Source organism: Chionomys nivalis, chromosome 5 (assembly GCF_950005125.1).
Source record: "Chionomys nivalis chromosome 5, mChiNiv1.1, whole genome shotgun sequence".
NCBI classification, from domain to species: Eukaryota; Metazoa; Chordata; class Mammalia; order Rodentia; family Cricetidae; genus Chionomys; species Chionomys nivalis.
The window spans coordinates 86680155-86694561 of NC_080090.1; the positions used below are offsets into that span (position 1 = coordinate 86680155).

The window sequence follows — 14407 nt, forward strand, 5'->3', positions numbered from 1 at the left end:
GGCTGGAGAGATGGCTCAGAGGTTAAGAGCATTACCTGCTCTTCCAAAGGTCCTGAGTTCAATTCCCAGCAACCACATGGTGGCTCACAACCATCTGTAATGAGGTCTGGTGCCCTCTTCTGGCCTGCAGGCATACATACAGACAGAATATTGTATACATAATAAATAAATAAATAATTTAAGAATAAACTGGTTAGTGGCTAAAACAATGAGAGATGTATTTGATAGGCTGTAGAGGAATTGTTCTAAATGGTTACAGAGACCTAGAGAATACAACTAAGTAATAATGTGGAATAATGTGAGAAATGCAATAACATGTAAAAGGCTCTGGGCACATTTTAAGAAAACCAGAAAAAAAAAAAAAACAGTAAAATTTAGCTTAAGCTCAGAGCTTTCAGCAATTGTGGAGTGATGTAGAACCTTCCCAGCACTCCCTGCCTCTCACAAAAGCCAATAAGAACCACAGGTTTAGGTGGTGGGATTGTGACATCATCAACCCTCCAGCCAATCTCTTTGATGATTATTTGCATAGTTTACTCCTCCTACTCCGAAAGAAGTTGATTTGTTTTCCTGACAGCACAGAGTGAAAGTGTTAATCTCCAACAGAAAAGAAGAAACTACATTAACAAAGACATATTTGTAATGACATTGGTATCAAAATACAGTGATCAAAATGATAACTAGTCCCGAGAGTGCTTTTCCCTCCTAAGTGTTCCAGTCTGCTTGGTATGCTGAATCTTAAAATAGCTCCCCAGCAACTTGACAGCTCCTTATTCATTCCCTGTTTCAATGTTGTTTTAAAATTAATTCCTAAGGAAGTGGAGGCCAAGTTCAAAGTATCCTTGGCTACGGTAGTGAGTTAGAGGCTAGCCTCAACTCATGAGACTCCACCAGACAAAGACAAAAACAAAAAACTCAAAGGTTTAATACAAATTCCTAACTCCTAATAGAGCTTAAAAAAAATACTAGCAATTTTCTGGGATGCTCTAGAAGTCTCTCACTGTTAAGAAAAAGAGAAACCTATTTTTCAGACCTAACTGTTTTTTATAGAAAGAAGTGTTCACCCACTCTAGTCTTACCTGCCCATCTTCACACTTTACCCTCTGTAGGAAAAAGCATCAGTTCATCAAACTGACCTGGGTGCTGACAAGGGCACAGGATTCTGGGACACTCCTTTTTATTTGTATATGTATTCACCAGGTTAGCAAAAGTCGTACCAGCGAGGGCTGACTTTGTTTATTATGCTAATTGAGATTTCTATTAAAGAGAATGTTTAGTAGGTCAATTCTGTTGTTCTCATACAACCTAGGGGCGCGGATCCATCACTAGCTTCATTCAGGTGTACTGGCATCAGCCGTGTGTTCCACACAGGCATTTTGTAGGCCCTGTCCACTTGGCTCTTCACAACAGCAATGTGAGCACATGAATCACAACTGAGAAGAACGTGGGTCAACGAGGTTCATTGATTTGGTTGCCCCAAACAGAACCAGAATGCTCACATAAAATCCCTGACATAAAGCTAGCATTCTTCTCACTACGTTATATTTACTTAAAATAGATGCATCAAAACAGAATGGAAAATTCTACTCCTATATGCCAAACATGGCCTCTTGCTTTGTGAGTCTGCAAATGTTTGTCATATCTTAAATATAAGCATATAGTTTGTGCTTGTATTTTCTCAAAGCCACCGAGAACAGTTCGGGAACAGATCGATTCAATACTTTAAGCAGAATTTCTATCAGCCAAAGTACTTTTGAGTTGTGTATATCTCAAGTACTTGTTTACTAGAGTTCCAATGGAATTCTACCACTGACTTCAAGCCAGCAGTTGTGGGGTATCCAGGTCTCTCCCATGACATCACTCCCAAATGTCCTTTGAAGGTAGCATATTTGTTATGGGGTGTCCCTTTGTGAAGTTCAGAAATGGCTGGGGCAGATCTGAATTTTATGGAACCATCTGGAAACTGGATGACATCTGTGATAGAAGTCAGGGCCTCTACTCCTGGCCAGGTGGTGTCTAAATGCCTTATACATATTACTCAATATGTACTCTAAAAGAGAGTCATCACCCCACTTTCCAAATAACTAGGAAACTTGAGCACAGCTTAGCAATGGAGATGCAGTTTAGTGGTAGTGTATAAACTTGGTGTATGTGAGTCTTTGGGTTCAGTTCTCAATAGCACACCCCCAAAAGAAGGAAAACAAGGTGGATTTTAGGAAAAACACCAAAGACTTCCCGTTGATGTTTGATACCTTGAACATCATGTGTAAGTATATGATAATATAACAATCAAACAAGCCAGATGCCTGTGATCTCAGTCCTTGGGAGGCTGAACCAGGAGGATCACAATTTAGAGGCTAGACTGAGCTGTCTATAGTGAGGTGCTGCCTCAAACAAACAATCAAACTTAAGGTGAACATTTGGTAATGAAATGAGGTATAAATAAAATTTTATGATGGTTTCTGTTTCCTGAAAGGTCTTTAAGTTTTTGTTATGCATTTATTTACTTTATTTTTATATGTACGAGTGTTTGCCTGCATTTATGTCTGTGCCTGTCTGCCAGCCAGACTAGAAGAAGGTGGCCAGAGAAAGTGTTGGATCCCCTGGGACCGGAGTTGTAGACCGCTGTTAGCTGTTATTTGAGTGCAGAGAATGGAACCGGGGTTCTCTGAAGGAGCATTCAGTGCTGAAACTGCTGAGTCATCTCGTCAGTCCCACTCTTGAAGGATTCCTGAAGAACCCCATCTGCTTTTCTTCGGCTCGGAGTCAGTTCATGATCAAAGGTCAGGGTGGGCCCACTGTGCGCTCCACACTCCTTGCCACCCCTTTCTCTGTCACGAGGTGTGTATTTAAAACAGAGAAAAGGTGTACGGGGCTTCTGCAGTTCTCCCAGCTCAGGCAGAGAGCAGTCTGCTCCTCTCCTTTATACCTTGTACCAAGGGAATCTGCCCCCTCCCGCTGTCTAGTCTACCCACGATCTGCTCTGGCACGCCGCCATTCCGCACCATTGAAAATTCGAAAAGCTTATGGCTTTGCATTCCCAAACTGTGCCTGATACTGTGCAGTGGATCTGGGGGGTGTTTTTTTTACATTCCCAGCCCATTCTAAATTCCAATTTTCTAAAAATGGAGCAGCTTAGTTTAGAAAGTGGCTCCCTGACTGTAGTAAATTCTTAACAACTTGGTCTCTTTTAGGATACACATCAAAATAAGGGATTGGAATGGGGGGGGAAAGGCTTAACAGAGTCAGGAAACTCACACACTAGTGGGACTGAAGTGAGGCTTGAATGGCCTGGTGAGTGTGAACAAGATTGGTAAACTGTAAAATCCTCCAGAGAAAGCTGTGTGACTCACAGGATCAGCCTTTCCCAGCAGCCCAGGCCAGTGGCTCTCAGATGCTAGCATGCCACAGAACTACTCAAAGGGCTAGTGAAACATCCATCTCTGGGTCCAGAACTTTAAATTTAATAGTGTCCGGAAATTTGTATTTCTGTCCAGTTCCTGAGTAACACTGATGCTGCGGGTCCCTGTTTAAGCCTTGACAATTGCAGCCCTCTGAATAAGGGCAATCCATCACTGCCATAGCAGGCATACCGTTTGCAGGGAGAAGAGCAATTATTAATACTACTAGTAGAATACTACTGCTCCCCATTTCTTGGTAACCCCAACATCGGCCCTCATCTTCCAAATCACTCAGTGCTTGTATAGGGCAAAAATTAGCATTCCTCTTCTATTCTGCAGTATCTTTCATTAATACCTACCAGTAACAACCCATCCTTGCTTAAACGTTGCGTTCAGGGAGCAGGGGACTCTCACATGTTATTGTGTACCTAGTTTCCAAATGTAAAGCCTAAGTTCTTATGAGATGTGTATTTAAAACAGAGAAAGGAGCAATGTGGCGGAACACACCCTCTTCTTTGCTTTTGTGGCTATGAATGTAGGCATAGGTTTGTGACTCAGATCACGTATCCTAGAAGGGACCAGCCTGTCCCTAACTGAAGGGACGGGTATAACATAAGGTGCAAAGTTAGGGGAGTGATGATAAACACCTTACCGTGCCCCCCAACAGAGCGAGTAGGCGGGGTGATTATAAAGGCCTAGCCTGGGAGAGGTCGCTCCAGAGCCGGCTCTCTGCAGAGCTCCAACGCAGACTCATGTCGCCCTCCAGACCCTCCCGGGGGACGCGCGGTGCAACCAAGCCTACAGCGGTGGCCGCGCGCCGCCGCGCAGCCCTCCGGCCTTCCCATTGGCGGGCGGCGCCATCTGCGCTCGCCTCGCCCTGGCGCCGGCGGGCGGAGGCCCGGGCGGGGTAGGCCGCTCTCGCGGCGGGCTGTGGCCGCAGCCTTGCGCTGGGGCTGGCGAGGAGCGGGGCGCGCGGCGGGAGGAGGCAGGCCCATGCGGGGCGGCGGCGGGCGGCGGGGCCGGGGGCCCAGGGCGGCCCTACGGGACCCGCCCGGCCGGCTCCCGCGCGCCCTGCCTGGCCCAGCAGCCCGGCCTGCGGGCAGGGATGCACCGTGTGGTCCAGCTTCCCGCCGCCCTGCGCGGCCCTGAGGCAGAAAGTTTGGGGGTCGGGAACGACCCTCCTCCCCGCCAGTGACTGCCCAAGGATTCCTGCAGCCCGGCTTCGCCCGCCACCTGCCTCCGCTCCCCAGGTCGGAATGAACTATCCCAAGCCTCCCCCTCTTCGCCCTTCCCTCATCCTCCTTTAAAAAGATATTTTCTTAAATTCAAGAACTCGTGATCTGCCTACTCCCCTCGTCCATAATTTAAACCCCAGGTCTTTTGAGTGCAAGAGGGGGTGCGGTCTCCCTCAATACAGCACGCTAGAAGGACAGATTCCCCTTGCCGACCCACTTACACCATGAAGAGGTGCAAATCGGACGAGCTGCAGCAACAGCAGGGCGAGGAGGATGGGGCTGGGATGGAAGATGCCGTTTGCCTTCTGCCAGGCGCAGACCTCCGGCCTGGGGAGGCCTCGGGTGCAAACTCCGCTGGCGGGCCAACTTCAGATGCTGGCGCTGCGGTGGCACCCAACCCGGGTCCCCGAAGCAAGCCTCCTGATTTAAAGGTGAGCTCAGACCGTCCCCCAGGCAAGCCCAGCTCGCCACGTAGCTTTCCCCACCCCACGCAGAAGTGTCTTAACAGAATAAAAGTGATGGAGAAGCTCGCAGAGGTCAGAGAGGATGAACGACGTTCCCGCTAGGACCGGAGGGGCAAGTTAGGTACTGTTTGTGCCTGTCTATCAGTTCCATTTCAGGCCTCTGTGTTCTTCATTATTCAGCCAACGGTCTAATGACTCACTCATCCGAGATTGTTTGAAGAACGTGTGTGAAATGCTATTTGCAGACAAAGGGTTGGAGAGATCCAAGATGCTAACTTAGAAAGTTCACAGTACTCTTCCTTCTGTAGGAAGGCTGGGGAAGAAGATTGCCGCACGGGATGCTAAATAGGTTACCGCTACCTTCCTATGCCAATTAGCCTTCTCCAGGTGGGATTTTTGAGCACCTCCCTGAACGAAGCTCAGTTTGTCTATCTATGAAAGGGGGCTGTAGATGTCTTGCCGTTAGGTGGAGCCAGAGGTTAAGCTAGTGCTTGGAGATCCCGGTCTGCCTGCTGAACCAACCCCCAGGGTGGAGAACTGACAGGTGGCAGGGCAGAGCTTGGGCTGATTGGGGCCTCGGTTCAAGTTGCACACATGCTGAGCCGGCAGCCAGAACCAGAATTGGAAAAGGCCGTTCACACGGAGCTGTTTATTTTCCAGCCCGAAGTCTTCTAGACAATCGGCGAGCTGTATTGAATATATCTCTATGTCAATTACTGCAGCAGCCGGGATAAATAATGCGCCTTTGCTGGAGTTACCGCCAGGACTGCCAGCTCAGGCTCCTCGGGCCAGTTCACTACTGGGCTGAGAGAGATGTCAGCCCCAGGCAGGAACTTAGATGCCTTGGGGATTGATGCCTTGGGAATTTTCTTTGGAGAGGGTGCAGGGTCCGGGTTAGGGGAGCAGAAAGGACTCCCGTTAGGTTAAAACCGCATCGCTATGGCTGTGGGCACTGAGGAGCTCTCCAGAGAAAGCCAATGACATTCCTTCTTTGGCCTAAAGAGATCAGAGTCAGGAAGCCAGGTAAGTGCATGTGTTCTTTTGTGGTGTGTGTCTGTGTGTGTGTGTGTGTGTGTGTTCATTTGTGTCCCTTGGGGGAAGGGAGCCCCTTACTCCTTGTGTGGTCTTGTAAAATTTTGTGGAAGTTTTGCAAATCTGACCTCTTGTTCACCAACCTTATGTCTAACCATAGGCTCTGTTGAACACCTAGGTTCCCTTCACAAAGCTTGTGATTTTCATCAGACCCCAAGAAGTGTCACTCCCTCCCCCAAGTGACATGTTTCTGTTTTAAGAGAGATGACAAGCACAAAGAAGTCCCTTTAATGCAGCAGAGAGGAACGGGGAAGGGGGGGAGATCTTTTGGCCTCCCTCTGCTAGCTGTGATATGGGGGCTACAGTATCCCTGTGTATGGGAAGCTGCCTGAAGGTTGGTGTTTGTATCCTCCTGTATTACCTTTTTTGGTGACACCCATTTTGGTCAGGAGCAGACAGAGCAACAGCTCCGCACTTGACTGTAACATATTAACGGCTAGACTGTCTTGAAGGAGAATTGAGAATTAAGAACCCTCCCCTCCACACACGCCCCACCTCCACCCAGCCCGGCAGTGTGGACCCAAACAAGGAGAATGTGGCAAGTGCAGCTCATGCAAGCGCAGGGAGGCCAGCAGAGCTCTCCTGCCTGTTTATCTCTGTCCTCTTCATCACAACATGTTTACTGCAGGACAGACTTCTCCACAGATGTGGCGTGGGGGCCACCCCAGTTTGGCAATGTCACTTAACTTTTCAGAGGAAAGAGACAAGGGATATTGGAGTGTGGCCAAACTTGTTTTCCATTGCTGGGCAAGTTTTCCACGGCTGACAGTTCAGTGGAAAAATTTCATCATTGTCTCTAGAAGTGGGTAGAAGTTGACTTGTTCTAAATTTGATGATGGTACCGAAAAGGACATGTTTCCTTTTTAATTTGTGATACCATTTGTCCCATACTTGTGTTTAGCTGATGCTGTTCAGCGGCCCTGGCTTGCTTTTGCTTTCATTTTGAACTTGGAGATAGGAACTTTCAGTCCCTTAGTTCCACTTCTATTTTCTTATGACAGCTCCGGGGTTGTGACTGATAGAGTGTCATGGAGGAAGTCATCTTGAGCAAGGAGCAAAAGCATGGAAGGCTATGTCTAAAGCACCTCCATGGTAGGAGAGGAAGCAAAAAATTCCCGTCTTTGCTAGAAGCATCTGAATGTTTGACTAGTGATGGCCAGCATTGTCAGGGGCCTCTACTGTCTCTGGTCCTTTAAGAAACATCATATTGTGTGTTGTGCATTTCTCGGTTTATTTTGTGTACGGATGGGTGTGGGGGTGGACGTCCTGAGATCATAACTAGAGTCTTGAGTATGCTAGCCTGAAATCTGTGATTATGGAGTGGGTAGGACCCGTGGGGTGGGGGAGGGAGAAAAATAGCTACGTAGTAGCAGTTTTTAATTGTAACTATAACAGAAAAGCAACCTGCAAATGGGCCTGGCCCCACAGGAGGCTTGTGTAAACACTTCTGAGGCTTGCCACAACTTCACATAAGCAAGTATCCTCCAGGGGAGATCTCAGCAGACAGTGTGTAAGGGTAGCAACAGTTTAGCATGGATTCCTGTCTAACCACCCAAGCTTATGTCTCCATTCATTTGTTCTGTTGATCCCATCCATTGCTGCTCTCCGAGTCCCTGCTTGTTGAGAATAGATGCTGGTGACTTGTCACAGAGTCTGCTGGCTGTCCAAAAGTGTAACAGAATTCTCCAGCAAGGAGACTGGCTACAGTGCGAAGGGGTGTGGAGAGGAGCTTAGAAGAACTCTATAGACAGAGATCCTGTCCAGAATGCAGCATGTAGTCAGGGCCTGGGTGAACGGTTGAGCTGAGTGTGTGGTTCTGTCCTGAGAGCTTGGTAAGCCTGAGATTGGGCAAAGGCATTGCCCATCTCCCACCGTTCCAACCCCACTGTTCAGTTCAGGAACACAGCCCTTCCTGAAAGGAAAGCCTGGGGATGCTGGCCAGGGAAAGTTTCCAGAGGTGCTCTGTCTCCTTATAGAAGCCGGATTTCCCCCTGGGATTTCTGAGCAGTATCATGGTCATTCCCCGAAGAAAAGGGGGAAGTTCCACCACCCATTGTTCCCATCTGGTTGTAAGCACTTTTCACTCCAGAATCCTTTGGGATGGTTCAGACCATGTCCTTCTGTTCATACTATACCCTCTTCTCCCTTCCTACTGAGTGAGGAGCATAGAGGACAACAGACCACGCCAAGGGAAAGCCACAGCTGAATCCTAGTGGTTCTCCTGTACAGGTGCTCTAAGGTGCTTCAGGGCCCTGTAAATGGCTCACGATCCTTTCTTGTTCATCAGTGCATTGGCAAGAGGGTATGTTTGTGCAGTCAACAGATCCTGGACACTTTCAGAGGGGAAGATGTTATTATAAACAGTGAAGTGGGACTTGATTATAAAAAAGTGTCCACAGAGAGACATGAATAAAGTTTAATAAAAGCAAAAATAGACAGATCATCTATTCGCCACCAAAGTCAAGAAAATAACACTGGCATTCCCAAGCATCTGTTGGTTGAAATGTGGTATCAGTTTTTAAATGAAGGAGAAGACCAGCTACTTTGGGGGTGGGGTATAAAGGCATGTGGGTTTCCTGGGACTTTAGATGATTCGGTGACTGTGGGGTAGGGCTACCTGGGACGGTACTATGCCCTAGAGTCCTGCTGTCATTTAGAAATGGTGTGCTCGGGCTTGAAGCCTGCACTCTGTGGGATACGGACCCCTGAGATAGATTTCATCAGGGGAGATAGACTTGAGGGAGACCTAACCCAAGAAATGGAAACTTAGTTTCTCAGCAAGGCAACGCCAGGATGAAACGCTTTCAGGAAAACCCTCAGGCTTCAGTATACTTGGAACACCCTGTAATGGAATGGGAAACAAGAAGGGTGCTTGAAGAGGAGATGGCTTTAGATCAGGATATCAAAGAAAGGGCAGAGAGCTAATTAACAAATGAGAGGAGAATTTCTAGCTAGGATAATAAGATGACGAGAACCAAGACCTCAGTACAGTCTTTGCCCTCTTCCCCATCCCTGTCAGTGTCAGGGGCCAGAGAGCACTGAGGAAGGCTGAAGTTGCTGGTTTCGACCCATCTGTACCCGTCTATACCTCAGGACAGAGGATCCCGAGGCCCAGGACTGCCCCTACCCCTATAGCCTGCAGCAGTATTCAGAGCAGCCCTACGTGTGGGCTCAGCAGGAACTAGGGCCGGCAGGAAAGCATGTGGCAAACGAAGCTCTCTGTTCCCCTGCCACATATTGGGTTCTAGATTCCCTCCCAGATGCCCTAGTTGCAATTCAGTTTACAGAACATGCTTCCTCTTGGTGTGTATCCAGTTGCGGCTTAGCTGCCAATCCCATTAAAAATGCCTTCCTCTATAAGAAGTTGAAACATTCAATAAATTATGAATATAGAGGTGAGGGTAAATGATACTATGGACAACGAGAGGCTTGGTGAGTTCTCAGGGTGTGGCTGGGTGGTCTTACTGCTAACCCAGAATCACTCGTGTTTACCTCTTCCATGCGACTTGCCATCTCCCTTGGAAATCCCCACCAACTAGAATGGTGCATCTCTGGACCAAGGCTCTGGCTAAACAAGGGTCCAAACATAGGTGTCTCTCACCTGAATTAAGAAGTTAAAACAAAGCTGCTTGGGGTGGGGGAGGGAGGCAGGTTTTGGATTTGACCTCTCAAAGCAAACTACCAAAGGTTTCCTCATTCCAGCCAAGTTAGCTAAGTGATATCCACTGCAGGATGAGGCTGGCTGCAAGGGCATGAATCCCCAGCAAACCCTCCCTGAGCCACTTGTGGGGACAGTAAGTTCATTCTCCTGCCAAGCCAACACATTCTTGGCAAGTGACTAAGATGATAAATGGAGCCAGGGGTTCAAGCCATAGCAGGAGGGATCTGGATTTTAGACACAAGCAAAAACTGCTCAATTGAGCATTTTAAAGTTTTAGAAAAGATTAAGCCCTTGGAAAAGGTAGTTCTCTAAAGATTACATAACTTTTTAGGACAGTTTTGTAGACTTGGGACAAATAAATAAATTGGAATAGCCATGTTTGCACTGGGGTCTCTGTCGGGTAAGAGGCGAGACAGCTATAGCGGCTGCTCCTCAGTCACTTGTTTTTGTCAAGGATTCGGCAAGCTGGTGGGTGAGAAGCCCTTGGAGCAGGCACTGGGAGTGGAGTCGCAAGACAGCGCATGATGAATCTCAGAATGAGTGATGTAGATAATGAGCCCTCATGGGTTCAGAGTAGAGGGAGGCCACGGACCCTGGCACGGCCAGAGAAGGCTTTATGGAGTGGGCAGATGGACAGGGATGGGTGACAATGGGAAGAGGCAGAGAGAGGACACATCACAGTGGCAGCTTTAATAAAAGTCTGTTGTTCTAGTGTGCATAAGTTAGTTCTGTCCAGAGACCCCAGTGGATGAGGTGACCTTTCTCCACTGACCCTCCTTAACTCCAGTCCAACTGTTCTAAGTAAGAAAGGTGCAAGAATTCAAATGGGGGTCAGACTCGGCCTCAGCTGCTCCCGGGTTAAGTAAGCTCTGCTTTGCTTTGTTGTTTTGAATGTGAACTGATCCTGGCGAAGAAGAATGAATCCAGAAACCTTCCATCGCTGTGCATGTTGCCAATAGAAACCCCGAGTAGACTGGGAACCAGCAGCTGCTGCCTCTCCATCACTCTGTGGTCAGCACAGGAAGCCTGGAGCAATAGACCTTCCCTGCAGCCCCTCTGTGGCCCACCTCTGCTGCTTCTGTGGGTTTTCCCGGTAACTCGTTCTCTAACGCTGGCCCTGTTTCCATAGAGACCCTATAAATAGAGGAGACGTTGGCGACCCAGGCTTATAAAGGCTCAGGGTGACCCGGGCGCCCTATCTGTGATGGGGCAGAGGGAATGTCAGACCAGGTGAAGGAAGGCTAAACAGTTGCCATCTGGGGATCGTTAGTTCCAGGTTCCCCAGACCCTTTCAGCACTTCTGGGATTGAGGAGAACACAAGGACCCCCAGGTATTGGAAACTGCTTTAGGTCCTGTTTTTAGGCCAAACGGTGCCCAGGACATTGCACCCTGAAGCCTTTTCCTTTTGACTTCTTGAAGCTGTCTTTGCAGAATCAGAAGCAAACTTCCTTTTGTTGGGCCCACACCCAGGGAGGAGAACAGCCAAAGCCTGCTGTTCAGAAACCACGGCATTCTCAGGAAAGAATACCATTCTTCCTGAGAGCACAGTGTCACCCAGGGAGCTTGGGTCTTCCCTCCTCTTGAAGACAGTTCCAGGAAAGGGACAGTACAAGTCCCTCACTGCTCCCCCCAGGTGTAGCACCTCCCTGCCCATGGATATAAAGAGCTTGTGTCCCATCCCTGACTCTCCAGCCTCACAGCTCTCTCTCTCTCTCTCTCTCTCTCTCTCTCTCTCTCTCTCTCTCTCTCTCTCTCTCTCTCTCTCTCTCTGACACATGGTCTTGTCTGGCCATCACAGTGGCTTTTGGCAGCTGGAGGAAAGCAAAAGTCAATGTGGAAGAGCAAGTGACATTTAGAAGTTGGAACCTGTTAGTCAGAGCAGGTGGCGCTTTCTGCTGCGTTGGTGGCGAAGTTCCCTTGAGCTGGTCGCCATGGTTTTCCTCTCTTCTGAAACTTGGGGCTGGGGATGTATATGCACTGAGGATTTTTATTCCCCCCCCCCTCATGTTAGTTATGTCAAAACCCTTAACCGTCTTCCTGACACCCACAGGTAGAAGCAGCTGGCCTGTGTGTCACCCTGCTTGCTATTCTTGCTTTTTACTCCCTCCCCACCCCACATTGTTTCTTGGCTTTTGTTCTTTCCCTTCATATCTACCTGCAGAGCACCTGGGGAGGGGAGAAATGAAGAGCTGAAGAGCTGTGGTCCGAGGCTTGCCCAAGTCCGATGATGAACCCTGAGCAGACCTCCGAACAGTTCAGTGGCCTCTGTCTAACCCTGCGGTTTCTGCCTTAGGGTCCCAGGAAGCATACAGCACCACAACTACTGTAGCCTCATGTCAGGTGCGGGCCGGTAGATTAGACTAGACGTCGGAGGCTCGTCTTTTTGGCTTGGATGAACTATCTAACTCTTATGTGCCTCAGCTTTTTATCAGCAAAATGGAATGTGGCTGCTTTAACCTGTCAGTTTTTAACTCCTGGAATAAGACTAGCTTCAGGTTAGATACCATAAGTTGAAAAGCACTCTGTATGGTTTTAAAAATAAGTTAGACAGGGTCAAGCTGATATGGCTAATGAGTAGTTGAGATTCTCCAACCTTCCCCCTGCACCCCATAATCCACCAGTTCCCAGGTTCTGGCTGTGTACCCAGGACCTCAGCTAAAGTCTTTAAGGGGAAACTGTCTCCCTGAGTGAATAGGAAAGAGGGGCTTCTGTGTAAGAGAAGCAAGTTAGGAATGGGGTGTGGAGGAATGGCCTAGAATAGAATATTAAGTTCAGAGGATATAGTATATTTAACAAAAACAGTTGGGCAAAGACCAGGGCCAAGAGGCCCCCTCTGTGGTGCCTCATGGGAAATCTTGTGTCAGCTTGAGTCTGGCCATGTGAGGAAGATGGTGGGTAGCTCAGGTAGGTCAGGAGGCCCAGGATCGGACTTACTCAAAGTTTATGGTACCTGCATGCTCCTATCTCTGCCTTAGATATCTTGGTTCTCCCCAGTATATATTCAAGTGGGCTTGGGGTACTGCCTCTCTCATTGCTGAAGAGTAGGCAACTCTGGGAACACCTGGCATAGAAGACGTGTTTCTAGGGTTACCCCAAACCTCAGTTCTTGAGAAGGAATAATTTCTCTATCTGTGGGTGCAAGTGTGCGGTTGTTGCTTTTGTGGGTGTCTGGGAAACAATGAGATTATGCAGGAGAGAACACACCTCCAGAGCTCAAAACTCAGCTCGCGGGGAGTTCTAAGGATGGACATGTGTGGCCGGTGAAGTGGTAGGCATCCGGGGTTGACTGGAGGACTCAGATGAGGCTCCTTCCCTTCTGAGCCAGTGCAGGCCTTGTAGTCACACGGGAGTGTGGGTGCAGCTAGCAATGACAGTGGTGGTGCGCAGCATTGAGTGGGCAGCCACTCAAAAGCTGGAGACTTGTGCTTTCCTGGTTTCTTCATGGTCTAACTTTTGCTCTGTTTGTTTCTAGAAGAAAATAAGGAAGAAAATTAGTGTGTGTAAATTTTTTTTTTTTGGACTGCTTAAATTGTTTTCTAATGACAGAGGTTGCTGTATAAGGTTATAGGATGTTGGCACGGAGAAAGCCCTGCTGTGGCTTCTGAGCCCCAGGTGACTTGGCTCTGTTTCTCTCTTAGAGGTCAAAGTGAAGAGTTCCCCTTGTCTTCTAAGTCCCACCCATCCTCCCACAGCTCTGGAGCTCTACAGAGGACACGGCCCGCACAGAGATAAGCCATCTCCTCATGAGAAAGGTGCAGCCCGTGCACCAGCCCCATTCATCCTGGGCAGTGCTGGGGAGGATAGCAGCTGGAGTCTCTCTGGGCACTGCTACAGGAGGGCGGCACCAGGCTCCAGGACTTGGTTCTAGTCTGAGGGGGAATGAATCCCCTCATCTGGACAGCTATTTCTGCTGTAGATACTCTGGGCTCAGAAAAGTAACGTTCATCTCATTGTCTGTTATGCCAGAACTTCACTGGCTGCTAACAATAGACGATTGTAGTAGAGTCATGTAGACGGAGGTAGGTTTTATGGACTGTTTTCTTGGATGTGTTGGTCTTCCATCATCAGCTATCATCTCATGGTTACAGGATGGCTACTACATCCTCAGATACTATTTTCACATTCCAGATGGGAGAACTAGAAAAGACTAGTGCCTTTATCGAGAAAGCAAAGGTGTTTCAGAAACCATAGCTACAAGCAAATGTGCTGAAGCTGAAAGTTCTAGCAAGGTACATTAACACTTTGTAGTTTGGTTGGCGAGAAAGGGGGAAAGGTACTGGACACACAATTAGCACAGCCTGCTTCAATGGTATAACCTGATTATGTGGTCCTGCTTTTTCCAAGCGATCTCACAATGAGACCTCTTTGGGAAGGGATGTTTGGTGGTCTCAATGCCCCAGTGCAGCCTGAAGGACAGTCTAACATGGAAGAAGGGAGGTGATGGGTCTGGGGAGACCAGTCGAGAAGGATGCAGCCCCAGGAATGCCTGTGTACTACTTGTGTGCTTGCTACTAAGCCCCAGGCTCCAGTCTGAGAACATCCTGTTTAGAGAT

At 48.4% G+C, this 14407-nt stretch overlaps 1 protein-coding gene across 2 annotated transcripts in view; it reads left to right on the top strand.

Moving 5' to 3' along the window:
• The first annotated feature begins 4357 nt into the window (after positions 1 to 4357).
• Tmcc2 (transmembrane and coiled-coil domain family 2) overlaps positions 4358 to 14407 on the top strand; it is a 37160-nt gene continuing 27110 nt past the window's right edge. The window contains exon 1 of one of the 2 annotated variants that reach the window (XM_057769714.1): positions 4358 to 5067. In XM_057769714.1, the coding sequence (XP_057625697.1) occupies positions 4861 to 5067 (207 nt within the window). In that variant the 5' untranslated portion in view covers positions 4358 to 4860. Of the gene's footprint in view, positions 5068 to 5633; positions 6124 to 14407 lie in introns of those variants that run through there. The other variant, XM_057769715.1, reaches the window with a different exon arrangement.